The sequence below is a fragment of the Thalia democratica genome, chromosome 7 (genome assembly GCF_965202585.1).
Source record: "Thalia democratica chromosome 7, ktThaDemo2.hap1.1, whole genome shotgun sequence".
Classification (NCBI taxonomy): domain Eukaryota; kingdom Metazoa; phylum Chordata; class Thaliacea; order Salpida; family Salpidae; genus Thalia; species Thalia democratica.
This window is the reverse complement of record NC_139171.1, coordinates 36,290,177-36,313,703: the sequence shown is the minus strand read 5'-3', so window position 1 is coordinate 36,313,703 and position 23,527 is coordinate 36,290,177. Positions and strand designations below refer to the sequence as shown.

The 23,527-nt window shown below is 25.0% G+C and overlaps 1 protein-coding gene across 4 annotated transcripts in view; it reads right to left on the bottom strand.

The window, feature by feature from the left end:
• The window catches only part of LOC145840340 (uncharacterized), a 31,516-nt gene extending 29,294 nt beyond the window's left edge, over positions 1–2,222 (bottom strand). For all 4 annotated transcript variants that reach the window (XM_082947569.1, XM_082947570.1, XM_082947571.1 and 1 more), the window contains exons 1-4: positions 2,167–2,222; positions 1,534–1,888; positions 536–640; positions 47–188 (exon numbers count right to left, since the gene is read on the bottom strand). In XM_082947569.1, coding sequence (XP_082803695.1) covers positions 47–188; positions 536–640; positions 1,534–1,888 — 602 coding nt within the window. In that variant the 5' untranslated portion in view covers positions 2,167–2,222. The remainder of the gene's footprint in view (positions 1–46; positions 189–535; positions 641–1,533; positions 1,889–2,166) is intronic.
• Positions 2,223–23,527: the final 21,305 nt, after the last annotated feature.

The window sequence follows — 23,527 nt, the reverse complement described above, 5'->3', positions numbered from 1 at the left end:
TTATTATTAAAAAAAAAATCCGAATAAAAACAACCGTCCAGCTCACCCGGTTTGCTGCTGAGCGCTGATGGAGTAGTTGATGGCAGCTTGTTGCTGTTGAGGGGACGGTTGCTGGTAATCAACAGTGGTGTAGGGGTACGGCGGGGGCTGGGGGCTGGCGTGCTCCTTACTGTCGGGCATCACGCGACCTGAACGTTTCATCAAAACATCAATAAACTTTAACGTACACCAAGTACTTTTGGTAGCACAAATTGAGTGTAGGCCACTTAAGGATTTTTTTCAAACCAGTGTAACTTTTTCTTTTTTATAAGCTACTTTCGTATAAATAAGGGTATTAATAGAAAATAAAACTAACGTAGTTATTGGGCTTTAAACTTTAAGAGTATGTTGTACTAATTTGTAAAGTGTATGAAGTTTGAATGAAATGCAATTTAATTTAAAAATAGTTATAACATTATTTATAGGTTACTTTCTTCAACATCAATTCAATCTTAATCTGTTTTATATTTTAAATCTGTTCGTACACCAAACTAACCTATGGCACTTATAAGCTGATTAGTGTAGTTAGAATTTTGTTTTTCGTGGTGTGGTTTCGTTGGAGAATTTTCAAGTGAACTCAGTTCCAGTTCATTATTTTGAGCTGTTTGTATATATACAACGTTAATAATAAATATAATTAATCAAAACTTTTTTTTTGTATGCTTTCATAGTAAAGGTAATTTATAATGTTATAAGGTGAATAGAATAGAATACAATGTGTTGGTTAATTTAATGAATACGTAATATAAAGGTAAGAACTAATGAGTGGTTTTGAAACCTCAAGGTTTTTTTTTATAGCTTTTACTAGTATAAAAAATACTATAATGAACAAATTTAACAATGTTCAAGATAGTGTAATTCTTATAAAGTGGTTACTAATTTTAAAAATTCTTAAACTAAACAATAAATGTTCAGCATATAATTAATTAAAAAACTTAACTTTTTTAAACTAACACTAATTTGTTACTTTTTAGTATAATGAAAAATAGTTTTTAAAATAATTGAAAAAATACCTTTTATATTTAATGAATGCTTTCAAGTCTTTGGTAATAAAACTTCTTTGGATGTTTTAAAACTAATCAAATAAACTCTTAAAAAGGAAAATAAACAACAGACTTATACCTTTTTTTTTACAAAAAATATATTTAGATTTTATAGAGTCTATTCTAGGCTCTAAATGTGGGTTAGCAAGGGTAATTCATGCAATAAGAAGAAAGTAACTACTTAGTAAATGTTTTGTTAGGATTGACTTTAAAAAACAGTTATTTTTACTTTAAAAAACTGTTTTTTTACTTAATAAAACAGCTCATACTACACTTCCTGCGTTTTTTTAGAAACTGAAGTTAATTTTTTGAAAAGCTAAATTTATGACCAGATTTATTCCTTGTCTTTAAAATAATGCTTTATAAGATTTACAGTAAAATTCATAAAAAGGCATAAAACTTATTAAACACTTATTATGCAAAGTATCATTCCAAATTCTAATAATCTAACCAGCAGAAGAAGTTTGTGGCAAAATAGAGTACGAGTTTAAGTTATTTGAAACAAATATTTGCTGGCCACTTGATCCGCTTGGTAGGCTCTGGTTAATGTTTTGTGGATATTTTAGCATTGAGCTGATTTGTTGATGTTGACGGGGGTTTTGTTGCAGATGGTTCATCAAAATTGGTCCTGAGTTCATGGTGGCATTTGATTGCTGCTTGGCTACATCAGCTAGCAAGTTTATGCTGTTGTAGTCTAGCTGCCCATAAGCACTTGTTGTTGTGAGCTGAGTTTGTGGCTGCTGTAACATGGACTTGTTTGGAGAAAGATTTTTATGCTGAGTTAAGTTTGTCAATTTTTGGTCCATCTGAGAATGTTAATCATATTAAATTTTCTACAAAAATCATTCAAAACACATGATAAATTTAAGCAACAAAATGGTACTATTAAAGATAAAAAATTAGGTGTATATCAATCAAGATAGTAGTTTTTTATGTAAAACTGTATTTGAATATTTTTTATTTTTATCAAATAGCCAATAAAGTAAATAATAGAACTTTTGGTTTATTTCAAAAAAGATAACTTATTTAATAAAACTTTTATGACCAAAACATTTACTACAAAAACATTTTAGTTAATACTAACCTCTTCTATAGATATTATCTTCTATTTTGAGAACTTTTATCAAATTACTATTCTACGGCTGTAAATAAAGTTTATATTGTATTCTAAACTGTTAATAAAAATATAAAGCTGTAAAATAAGTGAACAAGTTTTTTTTTTAACTTGATACAAAAAACTAAAAAAATGTTATGTATAAATATAGCTTATTGTTATAGCTTATAAAAAAATTGAATATTTAAGAGTATAGTGAAGTTTATCAAAATCATTTTATAGTTTTTAGTTATACCTATCAGATGATTTGTTTTGCAATAAATAGCTTTATTAAAAAAATTATTGGGTGCTTTATCAAAAATATACATTGGAAAAGTTTAAAAATTATTTGTTAATACCTTTATACTACTAACTTATAAGTACTTTTTATTCTATTTTTCAATTTAATTTAAAACTCATTTTGTTATAAATTATTTTAATTTAAAAATGATTAGATTATTTTTATGCAGTCATAAAACTATGATTTGTTTTATATATGGAAATTCTTAACCAAGATAAATTCTTTTTTTTTGTACAAAAATAAAAGGACATGGCAATTTGTTATTAATTTTATATTTTTCAATAAAAATGACAATAACCAGCTGACAATAAGTTAATACAAAAAACTAACCTAAGCATAATACCACCTGTGTTTATCTATGGTGTGTTAGTCATAATGGGTAAGGTCAACTTGGCCAACTTTGCAATTTGTTCACTAAGCTACAAGTTTTTTTTTAGATATTTTCAACTTACAATGATTTTCAAGGCTAAAAGATCAATGTAAAAGTGCTTAATAAGTCTTTTATAAATAAGCAACATAACGGGAAGAAAATAAGTTAAATGATAAAAATATATATACTTCCTCTAATTTTCTATTTTTAAATAACCTTAATAAAATAATAAAGAATGAATCACAATAAACCAAGCAAAAGTTTCAGCCTATTTCTTCATAGAACAATTTACAGATAACACTTTTTTTTCGTAACAATAGCTTATTTTTTAAATAAGTTTAATTATTATAAGTCCTAAAAAATTATCGAGTTGCATTTCCTGAGAACAAAATAAGACGCCTATCTGGAAAAAAACTTTCATTTTCAAATAACTATGAAGGCAAATTAATAGTTCTGGAATAAAATTTAAAAATTTGACTTTTATAAGTAATAAATATACTTCCTATAATAACACTTTATAGTTTATACTTGACGCTTTCATGAAAAATATAATGCTAGTTTTAAAAATACTTTGACCCCCTTTATACGAACTTTAACACTCTATAAAAAAGATACTAGTTAGTACTTTAACCTTTAACAATAATGTTTGTTATTGCAAAAGAAAGTGGTCAAACTCCTCTCTATACCCTTACTTCTAAACAGATTTAACTTTTAAGTTTTTATTAAAGGCTGGTTTTAAAACTTTAAGCAAAATGACTTAATAGACTGTTATTAACATAAAACTAGTCTGTATAATTAAAGTAAAAAGTTAGATATATGGTTTTAAAATGCACAAACTAAAATCAAATAAAATAACTGTTACTGCAAACTAAAATTAACAAAAAATAAATAAAACTGTAAATATTAAAACATTTTAGAAATTAGTTAATAAACTTTTTGTAAAGTACCCTTTGATAAATAGTGTTAAACTTGCAAAACTAATAAAATGCCAACACAACAACATTGCATCAAGTTGATAGCAAGCACACAACGGCAAAATCATTGTAGCATTTATCTAAAAACAGCATTCAAACAAATGATAATTGAAAGAGAACAGAACTGCGCTTGAGCGTACAGTTAAGAGAAAAAGCAAATAAAGAATGTGTTGAAAGGAGTAGGCGCGGCAAAGTGTATGTAAGTGAGCTCAAAAGATCACAAACAAAAACATAAGCGAAAATGGTTAATCAAGTTTTAAGTAGTTCTGTATACTAGTTAACAAAAAAAAAAAGGTTTTTAAAAAGTTCAATTTAATAGTTGTAAGTTTTACTAATTTTACTTGACCTTTTACTTAACTTTGTTCTATACTGTATATACTTATCACAACTTTATTTTAGATTTTTTTGTTTATCATATTAGTGTAAATACTAAAATTAAGTTTTAAACACAACAATCTTTTATCCAATATGAACTATGAGTATACAGATGATTGGACAAACACAACAACAAAAATGATTAAAAATTTGTAAACAGTACAAAATGTATTTCTTACAGCAGAAATAAATATACATACAAATAAATACAACGAGATATGTACAAAGGTTTTTGCTCTAAGTGTTAAGTTAATATTTTTTTCTAAATGCAACTTTATAGTGTAATTATTTTTGATTAATTATTGCTCAGAAGCTGAATAAAACGTGTTATTTTTTTTTCAATTGTAGTCTACGTTTAAAAATTTATGTTTACTTTCGAAAATATTTCTTAGAAATGAATATTGATAATGATACTGTTAATGTTTACTATTAAGACCTACATAAGGTTTATTACATGGTGCACACTGCACATTTACAAAGGAAAAAAGTTAAAATAAGAAAACACATATAAATAAAAAAGCCCCTTTCATTACAATAACATGGTTACATTACAATTTTAATTACAGGAATTCAAATTCATATAAAAACTTTAAGGTTCATATTCTCAATTTTTAATATAAAATACTCATGTAGGTCTAATTAATAACATTTTGATAGTAAAAATGTATTTATAAATAGAGATAACTGTCAATAATTAAAAAATTTCAATTTGAATTATCATCAAACCCAATGACATAGGGTACATGAAGAAAAAAATAACCACAAAATAAATGATTTATTTAACAAATCAAAAAAAAAAATCTATCAAAAACTATTTATTTTGTTACTTTGAATTTAAAGTAAAACTTCTAAAGTGTGGACATGACAAGTTCTAAAACAAATATAAGTTTTCTATATAACACTTTAACATAAATTTATATAACAAAATCAAAATATTTACTACAGCAATAATATTTAAAATATATATTTATGTTTACAAAAAAGTTTTTGAAGAATTCATAGTTTAATACACACTGCTTAAAACTGTAACATAACTATTTATATGAAATATTTGTAAATTTTTAAAGTCATATTTAACATTATAAAAGGGTCAATTGTAGGTACACAATGCATTTAATAGATAATCTTTTTATGTATAAATATAGCTTAGATACCCTATAAGTTTTATCCTTTAGTATACTTAAAAAAATTATTCAAGATTTAAGGATGAAAAGAGCTGAACAGGTTCTTATTAAATGTGGATTTTTTTATCAACCTAAAGAAACCTCTTAAAAGATAGATGACACTGTTTTAAAGACATATAATTTATTTATAAAGTTTTAAGCAAACTTTCATGACTTAAATATCTTTAATTATAAAACTAAAAATGTATAAGTATTTTATTCAAAAATAAAATAAAAACTTTCAATTACTACCACTAAGTATGTTTATTGTTTGTAATAAAACTGATAAAGTACTAAATCAAACTTAGAAACATTTTCTGAGCATTTAACTTAAAAAAGATAAAAAACTAAACTGTATATTTTTTATAAGAAGTTGAAAATATAAAAATTCCAATAAAACTTTTGTTGAGCTAAGCGTATAATATTTTAGAAACCAAAATAATAGAGTAAATTATAAAAATTTATTTAACTTTTAGACTTAAGCTAATAGTGCAATTTTTTGCAAAATAAATTGATTAAGCCTTCTTTTTTTGCTTTTAATATAGGAGTTAGTATCACTTTACATTTTATTATGTTTTTTTAATGTTTAAAATTAAGCTAAATAAAATAACTGTTCAAAATATAGATTTAATCGTTTGCTATCAAAAGATCCTAGTGAAACAAGTTCACTGGAATATAAATAAAAACAAATTATACAGTAATAGTCCTTTATTGTACCAATATATGTTTCTGTGTGTTAACGAATTAAAACACTTCAACTAGGTTCTATAAAAAATTATTACTGTAATGAAAGAATAGAAGAATAGAATAAAGTAGGTGTATATTTCATTTTTGTTTTTAATGAAAACATGTATACACCTACTTTATACTATGCTTCTATTCTTTTATTACAGTAACTATCTTTTTACAGAACCCAGTTGAAGTGTGTTGATTTGTTGACACACACAAACAAATGTTGGTACAATATTGGAAGATTATTGTATAATTTGCTAAATAAAATACTAACTTTTACTTATATACTATTATTAAGTTTACAAAAAAAGGCTTTGTAACACATGATCAATAAAAAAAAATTAACTTGAGTTGAAAATAACAGGTCCTAAACAGAAATTATAAAAGAAAAATATTTCACAGCCTTTGTTTAATAAAGTTTAGCAACATAATTATAAGATATCGTTTTATTATGCAAAAATAAATAAAGTTTACCTTTAGTTTTAAAATATGTGGGTGTTTTATCACATGGGTAACATTATACATTAATTAAACATTATAAATTTGAAAGTTAGCTTAAACAAAATACTTTGTACACATTTAGTGGGATTGTAAGCAAGAGGAGAGCTAGAGTTTGCAAATTGTAATTAATGCTTTAATGTCATAGGGGTCTGTCTAGTTGTTAAATATTGATTGTTTTTGTTCATTTTTATTTCAGCTATTAGAAACTTTTTACAGGTTATCAAAACTTTAAGTCCTTGATGAGGTTAGAGATGTCAAAATTGGTCAGTTGTTTAGGCAGTTAGTAGGGTGCAAACTAAAAAAATTAAAATATTATGTCATCTAAAATGTGTCCTCTCTTTTTCATTTTTAATTGTTCTTAAAATTAAGCTTGAAACTTTTATAACATTTAGAAAAACGTTACTTTTGTTTTAATACATTTTGTTTTAAGAAATTACGTTTTTTTTTTCTAATTAATAAATAAGGGTTTTAATACTATCTGAAGGGCACTTCTACAAATTTCATGTTTTTAGCTTAAAAGTTAAAATAAAAGACAATAAAAATATTGTCTTTATGCTATAGATAATTTATTATAGATCTAAGCATTGAGCATTTTCTTACCTAATACAAACAATACTACATAATATATACCAAACTACCTATAAACTATATAAAACAAAACCAGTTAACACGTATTTTTGTGCTTGATACAATAATAAGTGTTCCTCAGAATTAGTAAACTACTTGTGTATATTTGAACAACAAAATAGAGTTATCTGCTATCTACCCTATTTTTCATTGCCTTAAAAGATTCAAAAAAAGTTTTATTGTGGAATTTCTTGATTTTATGTAATTTCTAACACTATTTGTAAGTTTTCTAGAGTTTCCTGTTTTTTCAAAAAACAAGAAATGCTACCATAAAACTTTCTTTAAATTGTTTTAAATTGTTCACAATGTGTTTGTGAGATAATTAGCCACATATAAAAAAATTCAGCTTAAAACTCTAATGTGGGATTTTATGGATCCCATTTTGAATTGGGGTGGTTTTTTAGAAAATTGGTTGGAGCCAAGGTGAAAGTTTCTTCAAATCATCTAAAATTTTTCACAGGGTGTTTTTATGATATTTACAAAACAATTTTTTTTTTCCAACTGGAAAATAAAAAGTAGCTGTACAAATAAGCACCTTATTATATATGTACTAGTATATGTAAACAGAAAAACAACATTTTAGATAATAAAATCTTTCTAAATGTTCTAAACTATGAAGTGGAGTATATTTTTTTTCTTAATAATAAAAACAAAACAAAGTATCTGTTTATTTCTATTTAAGAAACTTTTATACTCCACTTCATATTAAATTCAAACAAATGTGAAAAAAGGATCACTTTTAATGATTTATTTAAGTTCTGTATTTTTGTTATCATTTTATGCTTAAAAAATAATATAATGTTATTATCATTACAATTTAGTATGCAAAATTTTCTTTATTTTTTAATTCATTATAATTTTATTTAAATATAAGTTGTATTTCTAAACACTAGTTGGTTAAAAAAAGTAACCGAAGTAAAGCTTCTATAAAATTTAAGTCAAAAGTTAATATTATTAAATAGTGGAAAAAAGCAAAAAGAAATATGAATACAGTATTTCAAATTTTATATTTTGGATAGTATAATCTTTTATAAAAGTTAAGGTATTTTCAATGAAAATTTGGAAAAAAGTTTAAAAGTGGATTATACTTTATATTAGGCTGCTTATAAATACAGCCTTTGAGTTTTCTGCTAGACTTTTTTACACTTAGCAAATACCACAAAAACACTATGCGCAAAATTTTAATGATTTGAAGAAACTTAGCATGTTCACAAAGAAATACAACAAACATTTGTTGCATTCTAGTTGCAAGAATAAAATTTACATAAATATATTTTTATTTGTTATTTAAAAAATAAAACAATAGCCTTATAACATTTTTCAAACTTTAAAAATAAATGTGTACAATGCAATAAGTTTTAAAATTTAGAAAACAATGAACTTTTTTATCAAAAATTAGTATACAGTGAATTATCTTTAATGATCTAAATAAAATAGAGAAACAAACAAAGTTGGTTAAATAACTTTATAAAGATAAATAAATTTAAATATTTTAAAAGAACAAAAATTGACATTAACGTAAATTTTTATAAAATTTCTATTTAAAAGATTTATTTTGTTTATAGTTTGAAATATTTAAAACTTTTAATAACTGTAATTAAGTTTTAAACATACATACAACTCATTTATTTAAAAAATGTATTTTTTTGAAAACTAAACTGCAACAACCAAAATATTAAGTCTCTTGTAATTTAGAATAAAATTAAATAACTTTAGTACTTAAAGTACTAACATCATCTACCAAGATTGTTATTTTATTTTTACCCAAGCAAAAAAAAACTACAGTTTAATTGTTTTCCTACTAAAAAATATAAAATAAATATAGTAATAAAATTGGTTTATCACAATGCAACAACCATTTATTTAATTTGATTTTTAAGTTCATACTAAAATTGTTTATATTTAGTAAAGCAATCACTCAAAATAAGATATGTTCATAAAACTATGTAAAAGAAAACAAACTGTTAGACAAAAAAATACACTTTGATCAACTATTTTCTTACTAATTAATTCTACTAATCTGCATTTCAATTGCATTGCATACTTGTTTCCAAACAGAGCATTGCGTTGCAGAGAAAAATATATGCAATAAGGCTTCTGAAGTGCTACCATACGCTTTTATTTTAACTTTTAGTCGTTCAGTTAGGTTAGTTTGCATTAGCTTTGACAGCAACCAACATTATAATAAAGGTTTTTTTGTTTTAATTTACGTAAACTTATAGGTATGTTTTAATGTTACAAGTATTAGATAAATTATTTCAACAAAAGTATCAAAATTAAAATAAAATCATAAGATAAATTAGATTCCTTTCATAAACTATACGTTCTGTTTTTAAGCGATTTTAATTACTCTTACTCGTGTTTATTTATATTTACCTGACAAAAAATTAGTTAAATGAACAAAATTTAATCTTTCTTTACGAAAAAAAATCGATAAAATACAAATATTGACCAGCTTTTTTTTTTATTGATTCCGATCAAAACTTTGAACAAGAATAAACGAAAATAATAATAGTTTTTTTTTAATAAAACAGTGTTTTAACTTTTGTATGATTAGCCAAACTCACCAAGAAGAAAGTTTCTTTCGCGTGCCAAACTTATCAAAATATTTTTTCAGGTCAGGAGTCTTTTGAGGTCAGACTGAGGACCATTTTATTGTTATTCATTTTAAAAATAAAAATAAAATTTAAAAGCAAAGTTATAATGAAATGATAATTGTAAAAACAGGACAAAATCAAATTAAGAGCTCAAATCAACAACTTATTTTAAAAGAGCTCAACCATATTTGTTTTTTGCAAGTTTTTTTTTTTTTTAATTTTTAAGCCAGAAATTTTTGCTTAGTAGGCTTGATTCGACCCGCGGGTCGTATGTTCGCCCTAAACTCTACTAATATTCAGGATTAGTTTAGAACCACTTACGTTTTATCTTATTTCTAAAACTTTGAAGCTTACCAAGTTATTTTTATCTTTAATTAGACTTATATTAACAACATAAATAAGTAATAAAATAAAAGTAAGTGAAAAACTTTTTATTTTAAGATAATTTAATTAAAAAAAATTTCCACTTAGTTAATTTTTTGTTGATTTAAAGATAAAACTAAAGTAAGTTTAAAATTTTAGTTTTAACTTCCTTCACATTTAAGATAAATTTGCTAATAAAATCAAAAGTTTTTAATAATTATAGTTTATAAAAGTTAAAATGTGGTTTGAAATAAATAACGCTTTTAGCATTAAACTTAAGTAACCAAAATGAAATATAAAAGTATAAACGAATACCAAACTGATTATTTATGAAAATAATGCAAAAAATAATAATAATAAATATTAAAGTACGAAACGATTTTTAAGCATTTAAAAAATTAGCAATGACTATTTTAAAACAATAAAATAAATAAGGAACGTTTTTATTTTCTGGTTGCAAAAACTATATTTTAGCTATTTTCAGAATATAAATTGTATTTAATCATTTAAGAAATTTAAAGTATAATTTTAGTTTGATAAAAAATACGAAAATAACAAAATTGCTGCTGTACTCTTATATTCTTATTAACTTAAAACGAAATTCTTAGTTATGTAATGAGTATACAAAGCATTCTTTCAATTTTTTTTTCTTCTTCAACATTACTTCAATATGGCTTTGTTAAAATGAAATTTAGCTTAAGTCTGCTACCAAACTAAAATATACATTTTATAAACATTTTAAGTACATTAACTTTCGGAAATTCGTACGGTAATAATTTAGGGTTTTCTTAGGTTAGGATTTTACATTTCACTTTTGTATAAGTCTTTTACGAAACAAGGTTTTTTAGTATACACGAATGTATTTTAACAAATTTTAATCAGTTTGTTACAATTGTTACAAAATAAAGAAAATTTTGAATTTATGTATCCTTATAATTGCGTCAGAAATTAGTTAAAGAAATTAGGATATTAAGAAGTTTTAGCAATATTTTTGACCTGATCAAAATTAAAGCCATATACATTCATTTAAACAAACCAAATTTATTTAAGCAGAGAGAGTTTAAGTATTCATTATCCTTGTTTAGTTATTTAGTTATTTTATGATATATTTATATATGCTAATTTATAATTTTAATTACTTTTTTGTATTGTGTTTTACTTCACTAATTTTTTGATTCAAATATAAGGCTATATAAGTTTAAATTTTTCTTAATTTTGTAACAATTGTAACACACTGATGAAAATTTGTTGAAATTTAATTGTGTATAGTAATAGACCTTGTTTGTTTTTAATGGTTTACTTTTATCTCTAACCCGCGATCAGTTCTAACTCGATTATTTCTAACCCGATTATTTCTACCCCGGTCATATTAACCCGATCACTTCTAACCCGATCATATCTGACCTGATTATTTATAACTTGATCATTTCTAACCAAATCATTTCTAACCCAATCTTACCCGATATTTTCTAACCTGATAATTTCTAACACGATCTTTTCTAACACGATCATTTCTACCCCGATCATTTTTAACCCGATTATTTCTAACTTAATCGTTTCTAACGCGATCTGTATATATTATCTTACTTTTTATTGTTTTAAAATAAAAATTTAACTAACCTTAAAAAAAATTGTTCTTGTATTTAAACTTAGTTTACTTTGTCTAAAACAACATTTAATGTTTAGACAGTTTTACTTCAAATATATTTTTTGATATTTACTATTATTAGAAGTTTTCTGTCCTTCGCTAAACACAGTTGCACAATCTTTCATTTTCTTTAACTTGCAGCTTCTTACTAACAAAAAAACTTCTCTGCGAAATTCAGCTAAACATACTGAGATAATTTAGTAAACTTTTTCGTTGATTTTAATGCAAAAATCAGTAAAATAGTCTGATCCACGCACTTCTCTTCTACATCAAAATAGGATTCTAGGTCACTTTTATTAAATTTATATAGAATTTACTTGCATGCCAGAATTAAAAACAACAACAAAATTTCAATAATGAACTTTCTTCTTGTTCAAACATCAACCCTATATACACATCCTCAGTTTTAGAGTAAGGTTCTGCAAGTTTGTGCAACCGTTTGGTATTTCATTGTTTTCATTACTTTGCCAAAGCATAATCGATGCAATTTAAATGTACATTATCAGAATTAAAGTATAGACAAGTTTAATAAAAACATAAAAAAATTAAATTCATTGACTAACCACAAAATTTAAAACGTAAAGTCCAAAGCACATTAACAATACAGGTCAAATAAATATCGATCGAAAACATAAAGAATGGTTTATTATTTACAGAGGAAAGGCGCTGCTAACTATAGAATGAACAAACTCCTTAATATCAAATCAAGTATTTATAAGTAAAAAACTGGTTAAACTACTGATAATTTCTACCAATGCAAATTTTATTCTAATCAAGTTAACTTAAATATTGTTTATTGAACGAAAAAAATGCGCTCCAAAATTTTGGTCTAAGGACCTAGTCTGGTGTACGAAAAAACCGTTTGGTTATCGAGTCATACACCACGAAATATTCGGTTATTGAGTTGCACTCCACAAAATCAAAGTTGTTCAACTTTTTTGCAAAGACTAGTTTTGTTTGGAAGCTAAACTCCATGTTAAAACTGAACGATAAAAAAATAATAAATTGCCAAACATGATTGTTTTTATGACTGCATGCACTTTTTGTTTTCATTTCTTAGTAATTATTTATTTTGATAATGTTCAAAAATGGATTATAAATTAATGGTAGGTAATTAGTTTTAAAAGCATTAAGAAAAATCTTAGTATTCTGTATTCCAAAGAATAAATTTAGTCTTTATTGTAAGAAGTACCAGAAATATTGCAGCGGTTAGAGACTCTTTTTTTTTTTAAAGGTTCTAGATAATTAATATATAATTTTTAAGTAAGGAGACCAGATTGACTTGTTGTATTCAAACTTAGGACGAATGTATACGAAATACAACTTCTTAAGAATGATGATATCAGTAGATACGAAACTTGAAATTATATAGTTGATAAAATTTGGTTAACGTAATTAGTATTGTGGTTTCATTTTAAACTTTCATCACTAAAATTCTAAGATCTTAAAACAAAAGCTTATATTGTAAAAGCTTAATAAAAAATCAAAAGTAGAGGTAGATGTATATATTGAATACTTAGAAACCTGTCATTTACTAGGACTAAATTTTTTTTTTTTTCTTTAAGTCAAAGGTAAGTTATGTCTAAAGACTTTTTAAATTGAATAAGAATGGCTAACATTTTTGTGTTATCTGCAAAGAGATTAACTTTGCTACTAACATTAACTTTCATTTATGATCATTTCAAAACAATATAAATAAGAATGGCCAATAACCCTTCTTTGAGGCTCTCCACTACAATAACTAAAAATTCTATTAATGTGTTATCAATTACTACTTTTTGGTTTCTATCTTGAAGAAATTCTTTGGAACAACTTACTAGACTTCTATTTATTGAAGTTGTAGAATAATTTGTGTACGTTTTTAAGATGTAACTGAAAACTAAACGACTATTAAACAGTAAAATATTAGTCAACAATAATACAACGTTTACGCCAGACTTACAATGTAGTTTATAAACAGTAATATAAAGACTTTTGAATCTCAAAATTACATTTGTAAAAGTTTACTTTTTTAAATTTACTTTTGTTAAAATTATTCTATCTATGTGAGTTACAAGAAGATCCAACTTAAATATAATTATAACTGCTTACTTTAAGAATTCTTCTAGTAAAAGTTCAAAATATTGTCTAGATAAAATAATTGTCAAAATAAGTTTAGTTTAATACGAATTAGTATTTGCTACCAACCTATTTATTTTAAGAAATACAAGTTTCTTCTTAAAATTATATATTTTTAACAATTTATTTCTTTTAGTTTTGCATTATTTATAACCAAATAAAAGTAAGTTTTTAACGGTTTTAGAATTAAAAAACTTTTGGTTAGATTAACAGCAGCAAATACAATAATAAAATAATATTGTTTAGACACAGTTACTTAATGTTTTATGCATATCAATTAAATACAAATGGTTTTAGATTAGAAATTAGATATGCTTAAAACTATTTGAATATAGTTTATAACAAAGCTTGAAAGTTTTTTGAAAGTTTTGTATAAACTAATGTATGACTATAATATTAAATTTTAAAAAAAGAAAGTAAAACGGTTTACTAAAATCTTAAACTATAAACACATTTAAAGCAAATTTAACTTTATAAATTTAGATTTTTTTCTATTGTTTTTTACAAGTCGGTTAGTATGATCTCCAAACTAAATTTTTCTGTCAACAAAGTAGGTCGAAAAATATTTTTTAACAAAGAGCTATCAACTACTACCATTTTGATAGTTTAAATAACATTATCTTCTATTTTAGACGTAAATTGAGAATGAAGTTTTTTTTTTGTTTTATTCTATTTTCGACAAGTTGAAAATTACAAAAAATAAACATAATAAAACCTTTTTTATTAAAAAACCTATGTGATTTTTTTTTTCAGAAAAGATCTTAATCCGAAAAAGACTAGTCAATTAAAAAAACATTTACATCTCTAAAAAATATTTTTTGTGTCAAAAAAGAATATTTCTAATAAATACTTAAGTTAAAAATTACTTTTTATTTGCTAAAGTGTCCTGGACAAAACGTTAAATGGTATCCAACTTGGATAATCCAAGTGTTGTACTACTCAATAGCCGAAAGGTTTTTCCGTGCACCAGGTCTTAAGACCGAAAATTTTGAGCATTTTTTTTTGTCGTTCAATAAACATTAATAATAAAAGAATATAATCTATATTTCTTAAAGACTTAGCTACAAAAATATCTCCTTAAAAAATGTAAAAAAAAAAATTAAAGACAATTAAAATTTTTTAAGTTTATTTAGAAGTTTCATACTGGTTGAGAAAAAAAATACTGCTTGAATTCTAAATTGAATTGACAGTTTAACAATTTAGCTTATTCAGGTTTTTAGCTAAAATTTATGCCTTTAAAGTTTATAGCTTAATGTTTTGAATAACAAAAAAAATTGAGACATTTTTTGTTAAATAAATTTTAATTACTAAATAAACTACTCTTTTAATGTCTCTCTAAATTAAGTGCATTATTCAGTAATATGGAAAATTCTGTGCACTTTTATAGCAGTTAAGCATGTAAAATTTTATCTAAATGATAGTCTTTTAATGGATTTATTGTAAATAAAACAACACAATGTGTTTGAGCTAATTTAAAACTAGGAACAAGTTAAAGGGATAGGGGGGTAAATCACTCTTTTTTGAAATTTGATCTTATTTTATATAGTTTTTACTAAGCTATAAAATGCTTTTTACAGATTTGTAAAATTGAAAATAATTTTTGATATATAGAATAAATTAGACTATTTTACTAAAAATCTATCTTCTCCTACGTTTTTTGAGATAACTACCTCAAATTTTCAGGAAATGTTCCTTAAATGTTGGAACAGAATTTTTTGAAGCAACAGAGTTGCCACTTTACCTAGAAACATGGAAAAACCTTGAAAAACTTGGAATTTGACAATTTAAGCTAAAATAACCCGGAAAAACCTGAAATTTGAGAAATTTCGAAAAAAACCTGAAATTTTTATCATAAAAGCTGGAAAAACCTGGAATTTTTAATAATTTTGACATTTTCTGTTGAAAAATTTTGATTTGACACAAAAAATCTGTCATATATTTAAGACTTTTTGTAATCATCAAAATTTTTTTATTAAAAAACACATTTAAAGTAGTTAAACAGTAATTTTTCAATGTTTTTGTACTATTTAACACAGTTTCGTAAATAGAAAACAATTTAAAACTAAAAATAGACCCAAAAATGTGTACTTTTAAAAACCAGGAAGAATTTGGAAAACCTAGAAATTTTTTTTAAAAACAAGTGGCAACCCTGTTGCAATGAACATTTTCTGAAAATTTGAGGTAGTTATCTCAAAAAACGTAGGAGGAAATAGGTTTTTAGTGATTTTTAGTTATTTGCTGTTTTAGTTTACACCTCCTATAAGGATCCTATTTTTGCCTCCAACTTTGACCGGCTATATCTCAAAAATTATTTTTAATTTTTTTAAATCTATAAAATGCAACTTGTAGCTTAGTAAAAACTATATAAAATAATATCAAAAACCAAAAAAAGGTGTTTATTCCCCCTATGCCCTTGAGGTTAAATAATTGCTTTTTGAAACTAGCATTTACATCTAAAATACAAAACTAAAATTCTCACTGAAGAATTTTTTATTGCTAGTGCATTATATAATCAGGATTGCCAAAAAAACCTGGAATACTTGAAAAACCTAGAAATTGACAATTTAGGCAAATAAAATTTGAATGAAATTGAACCTTTGATAAAATTATGAAAAACCATTAATTTTGAACAAAAAATCAAAAACCTGGAATTAAAATAATTTTATACATATAAAAAAAAAATTTTTAATTAGATATGAATAAATTATCATATAACAAAGAATTACATTAATAAAAGTTTTTAAGGTCATTAAGGATAGTTTTTAAATCAAAGAGTGGCAACAGTGTAGCCTGTTTAAACATAATGTTTAAAAGAGTACACTGAAATTCTTGTTCTCAGTAATTTTAAAATGTAGTACAAGTATTTAGCATCTAAAAAAACTGAACAATTCAAAGTAAATTATTTTACAGCATAGAAGAGTTAATCACTTCTTACACAGTTTTATCTTATTTTATAGAGTTTAAACTAAGCTACAAGATGCTTTTTTCAGTTTTAAAATATCAAAAACAGTTTGAGATATATCAGGTCAAAGTTGAAGGCAACAATAGGTTCCTTATGGGAGGCGCAAACTAAAACAGCAAAAAAAATTTAATAAAAAATTATCTTATCCTACGTTTTAGAGATAAATATCTTAAACTTTCAGGAAATGTTCCTAGTAATGTTTAAAAAATTCTGTTGGAAAGAATTTCAAAAAAAAAAAAAAATCAATAAGTGCAAAGAAAAAAAACAGTCATTTTTTGTTATAGAATTTTAATTTTTTAAAATTTTGTTCTGACAGAATTTTCCAATTTTTGCAAGTAACATTTCCTAAAAGTTTGAGGCAGTGATCTCAAAAAACTTAAAGAGGAGATATATTTTTAGTGATTTCTAGTTATTTGCTGTTTAAGTTGGTGCCTCCCATAAGGAAGGTGTTGTAGTCTCTGACTTCAACTGGCTATATCTCAAAATACATTTCTGAGTTTTTAAAATCTGTAAAAAGTAACTTGTAGCATAGTCAAAACTTAATAAAATAGACTAGTTGTGTAAAAAGTGATTTACCCCCCCCCCCCCATGCCATAAAATATTTTGCTGTGCATTGTTCAGTTTTTTAGATGCTATATACTAGGACCTTAATTTTAGCTCTTATAATTATAGAAAATATTTAAAAAGCTTTTGCTGTCATTTTATTTCAGGGATGCCACTCACTTGAGATAACTAGCCTAGTTTAAAAATTATTGAAAAAACTCTGGGTAGTTTAGACAGGTTGAAAAATATTTAGCTAGTCTTTTTTAAATAAAATGTATATAATTGTGTTTAAATATCTTTTTCTTATTATTTTTGTAAGTTTAGGTTTTTAAGCTTGATTAACATTAATTTTATACAGTTTTTGGCTCGTAATAGTTATATTTTTTATTTATGTCACATAAACTCAGTCTAGTTTTTGTTTTTTTAAGTTTTTAAGCTTGATTAACAATGTTTTTCAGTTTTGTTCATATTAGTTATATTTTTCAATTATGTCATAAACTCAGTCTAGTTTTTGGTCCATTAGGCTGGTTTTTTCTCTGTAGCTACCCTGAAAACTGCTTGAAATACTTATTAATAGTAAGGATAACTGCTTATTAGTAGGTTATAAAAAAAGTTTATAAAAAGACTGATTATTAAGGGTAGGTAACAGAAGGTTTTACAGAAAATAAGTAATCTTTTCAATGATAAAATTCTAATCACATTAAAAAACTATTGTAAAAGACAAGTGTGAAGTGAAACAAGTAGAAATACAAGACAAATTGGAAGTTATATTAAATTTTAGTTTTTTATACTTTATAAGTTTGTTATAGTTCTTGCACTTGGTTCTTGTTATCATCTTCATTTAATTTTATATTAGTTATTGTAAATTTATAAATATTTTTTAATTATATAGCTTCATAATTATTAATAAAGAAATAACACGCTAATACTAACAACAAATTATAACTAGATTGAATGGCTATCTATGTCATGTATCAACATAATAAAAGCTTTAGAACAATCATATGAAGAAAATTTCAAAGACATTGATTCCAAGTATTAGTATAGTTGCAATAGAAAAAAACAGTAATACAGTATTGTTAAAGTAGTTTTTATCTAAAAGTAATTTACTTTAAAAAATGGCTAAAAAACGATGTACTTTTAAAATCCTGGAAAAAACTCTAAAAAACTTTGAAGAAATTTAAAAAACCTGGTAAAAAAAAAAGAAAAAAAAAGTGACAACTCTGTATATAATTAACATTTTAATCTTTATCTTATTAAGTTTTTCTTTCACTTTTACCCCAAACACTTACCTTTGGTCAGTATTTTTTTTCTTTTTATTATTTTTCTTTTTATTTTTCTTCTACTATAGCTGTTACCCTTAACCCTTACCTTTTGTTAGTTTTTTATTTTCCTTATTAACTTTTTTCTTTGTTTTTAAATCATTTATTTTTATATTTTTTTTACTATCAGTGTTACCCCTAAACCTGGTAATTTTTTTTATTAGTTTTTATTTTCTACTTTTGCTGTTACACTTTATCCTTGGTCAGTAGTTTTATTATTAATTTTTTTTTGCTTTATTTATCTTGTTTTTGTTCTTGTGCAAAATAGTTACTGATATCAAATTGACTTTTTGTGAAAAATTTTCCTCGTGCATAAGTGTCTTTATGCATATTTGACCCATTCTTAATTCATAGTAATAATGAGATATAAACAATCAAAGTTTGTAACCTAAATAGGTTCCTAATGGAAGGTGCAAACCATAAACGGGGAAAAATTTTTTTATTAAAAATATATCTTTTCCTTCACTTTTCAACCAATCTTGTTCAAATTTTTATAGAAAGTCCATTCTTAAATTTAAAACTGATTTAATGCAGAATTTTTTTTTAATTTAGAAAAGTTAAACTTTTATCAATATAACCACCTATTTTTTTGTTTTTCTATCTAAAACTTTTTTTATTTTAATTTTTTTTTAAATTGCAACATAAAAAGTCTTTTAAACTATAAATGGAGTGTTTCCTGATAGTTATAGGTCTCTAGCTAAAAAAATGAAGGAGAAGGTAGATTTTTAGTGATTTTTTAAGTTTCCAAGAAAGTTAACCCTAAAGATTTTGGGGTTTGTATCAGAAACTTTTTACAAAAATTGCAATATCTCAAAAGTTAAATGATGTTTTAAAATTTTATAAAAACTGGCCTGTAGTTTGTATTTAAAGCTTTCATATAAGAGCCAATGTTAATTTTAATAAAAAAATGTTGGATTGCACTTATACCTTAATTTTTTTCGTTATTTTTGAGAAATAAATAGTTCTACTAAAATTTTTGAATGAAGTGTATGAAAATAAAATTGTGGCTAATTTTCTTGAATTTTTTGAATTTACTAAAAATCTATCTCCTAGTTTTATTTTAACCAATCACCCCATAGACTTTAGAATTTTTATGGAATAGTTTTTTTAATGACAAATAAAAGTTTTAATGACAATTTTAAAATTAGTTTTTAAAGTATTTGTAACTATAAATTTCTTTAAACAAATTAATTGAAAATTTATGAAGTAAATTAACTAGTCATTAATAGGAAACTTAAAAAAAAAACTGCTTGAAAGTTGTAAGAGAATATTAATTTTTAGTTTAATAGTCTATTTTTTAGACTTAATGGCTTGTACCTTCAATAAAGAATTTCAATAGATTTTCTACTTTGGTTGCTGAAAAAATAGTAAAATACAACAAATTACTTACTTAAATGTAAATGCACCCCAAAACTAGAAAACATCTTGTAAAGTTTAGAGTGTACTAACAAAACTTTAAGTAGCATGAAATTGAAGCTATTAAAAGTATTATTGCTATAAAATAATTTTTAGAAATATTATTTTAATAAATAATTTAAAAAAATCTATGTTAACTCAACACAACAATAAAGAGCTATGATTAATAAAAGTATATGAACTATTTTTTAAGCTATCATTTAGGTTTTATCAATTAGTTATAATGATATTAATTTTTATTTATCAGTGTTTTATATATAGTTTTAGTTTTTGCAGGGTGGCCACTAAACCTAAAATCCTCAAAAAACCAAATTTACAATTTGGGCTAAGAAAACCTGGAATTTTAAACAGAAATCATCAAAAAAACTCTGAATTTTAAACAACTTTTACATGTTAAGTAGTAAAATTTTGATTTGACACAAAAATCCATCATATAGATTTAAAAATATTATCATCAAATTTATTTTGCATTTAAAGTAGCTTTTAAGTATTTATTTAATGTTGTTTTACTAATTAAGACTGTTACTTCCGTTGAAATTAATTGTAAACTAAATTTAAACCCAAAAACATGTACTTCAAAAAATTGGAAGACATACAAAAATCTGGAAGAAATTTCTAAAAAACTAATGGCCACCTTGTTTTTGTTTCTGATAAGTTTTACTTAATGTTGTAAGATTTTTTTAGATGTTTATAGTTGAATGTTATCCTAATTTTGTAACTATATTAACTTATTATCTTTAACTTCTTATTAATAATTTTTGTAGCTATCTTAACTTTATAGCTATATGAATTTTCATCCTAACTTTGATGAAAAATCCAAAGCAAATACTAAACATAATGTGAATCCAAAAATAGTTTCTAAAATAAGTACTACATTAAACAGAAAAAATAAGTTGCAAAATCGTCAAATAGACAAAATTGGTAGTACATCTCAAAGACCACACTTAAATATGGACGGTAATAGATTTGGAAGACATAACAGTAGATTTCCAGGTCCTCCAATGAACAAGAATAACAGAAGACGTTCAGGTCCACCTATCAACAGAAGACCTCAAAATTTTCCAATGAATAGAAATGGAATGAGGTTTCAAAATAACTCTACCGCTAATAAAGATGAAATGAAGTCTCAGTGTCTTTTACAGATTAAAAATGAAAGAAAAAATCAGCATTTTAACAATAAACAGTTTGACCATGACATTGAACCAAGGAAACACTATGGTGAAAAAAGATTTCCTAATCAAAAGAATTTCGAACAAAACAATAAAGCTTTTGGTAGAGAAAGAGACTTTTCTCCATCTATGCCAGGTGTCAACATCAGACAAAATAATAATTTTGACAACAATTTTCAAAGAAATAAAACTAATAGACAGCCAAACAAACAGCAAAATTCTCAAAATAGATTTGGAACTGATCATAAAAATATGAATAATTTTAGAGGTCAAACTAATTTTGGTGAAAATAGAAGCAATCTTACACAGTCTAAAGGCCATCACAATATTAACAGAAAATTTTCAAATCAAGGTTCAAATTCAAAAGATAATTCATCTTTTAATTCTTTTACTAATAAGTTTTCAAAACAAAATAATTCTATGGACTCAAAGGGACCTGTTCCTCTTATGAGCTTAAAGTTTGATGATGATAAATTTGCTAAAACTAACCCTAACATTCAGAAACATTTATTTCCCAACCAAAATCAGACTGATCAAAGTAAAAGACAACAGAACAATATTTATCAAAATAAAAGACCAAACTGTTCTAATGTTGAGGAATATGCAAAGAATGATAGGCAGATCAATCAAAATAAAAATGATGAACTTGAGAGTTTTGTGGTTAAGCATGGGCTTGAACCTAGGTATGATAATAGATATTATAATAATCTTCCTCAACAAGCCGAACACTACCCTTATATTGATACTAATAACAGCTCTAGAACAAATAGTTCAGACAACTCAGGTTTTGGTCCTAAAGAGAACCTTTCAGTTGATCAAACATTAGGCTTAAAACCAAATTTTGAAAACAGTTATCATAGTTATAAGAACAGTGATTTTGAACAAAAACATAACCATGGGTTTTTAAAACAACAAAAGAGCTCTGAAAATTTTAGTAATCTTAGTCAAGGTTTCAACTTAGTAAAAGCACAAAACAAAAATAACATTCTTCAACAGTTTAATAGTTCACAAAGAGGAATAAAGAGACCAGGTGAACCAATTGAAAGCTCTTCAAGTAAAAAACCTCTTATGCTATATGACTTGAATGAAGAATACCACCTTAAGATACATAATTTAAACCTTGACACTAATGAAATATATGACGGCATAATCAAACAAGCTTTAATGAAAATAGGTAAGGTAAAAGAGATGGTTTCAAAAGATGAATCAGAGCCTTTTGTGTATGTTAAGTTTGTTAAAGATGTGTGTCCTACTGATATTTTAAGGGCTTTTTATAAAGGAGTCATACAGATTGGTAACAAAGAATTCACATTAACTGCGCTAGGAAACACAGCTAATATTGAAAAGCTAAAAGAATATATAAACCAAAAAGTTCATAATGAAAGGTCTTTACATTCAATTCCATCTAACATCCACTATACTGAACAAAACTCAGTAAAAAAACAAGTTCGAAAAATATACACTGATCTTAAAGATATAAGTTCAACAAACTATGGTTACAATGGAAGTCATTTGTGGATGAAGCCCCTTCCATCCAACAATCAACTTGTCCAAAAAGCTGTTCTTGATTTCTTCAAAGTACATGGGATTGTTGAAAAATTGTACATCCGTAAGAATTTGCATGCCACTGATCCGAACTACGCTGCATTTGTAAGATACCAGCATGAATCTAGCATTGCAAAGTTTATGCTGTCCAAACCTCAGATGATGAAGTTTCCACCAAAGTTTGTAGACTGTCAATACGGAATAACGTGCATGTTCAACCGAAACTTGAAAACAAGAGAAAGAGACTGCCCATTCGCCTATGAGCAGTTTACTGCAGACTCCAGTGTGGTTATCAAGCATCTGCCCCAACAAGGTCCTGCTATACAAAGCGCAATATTAAAAATGGTCGAAGAGTACCAGGCAGTGCCAAATGTTCAATTTGTAGCTGACCAAGAAAACAACGTTTACGATGCGCACATCAAGATTCCAAATGTGAACATAGCTGAGGAGTTTCTCATCACAAACAGCAAGTTCAAGTTCATGAAGAAGTTCTACCAATTGCAGGGGTCAGCAGAGTACAATGACTTCTTGGACAAGGGACAATTCGGAGTGATGGAAAGCAGTGAGGCAGGTTCAGAGGAAGAAGAAGTTGAGAGTGAGGGTTGCGGAGTGTTTGATGAAGTTTG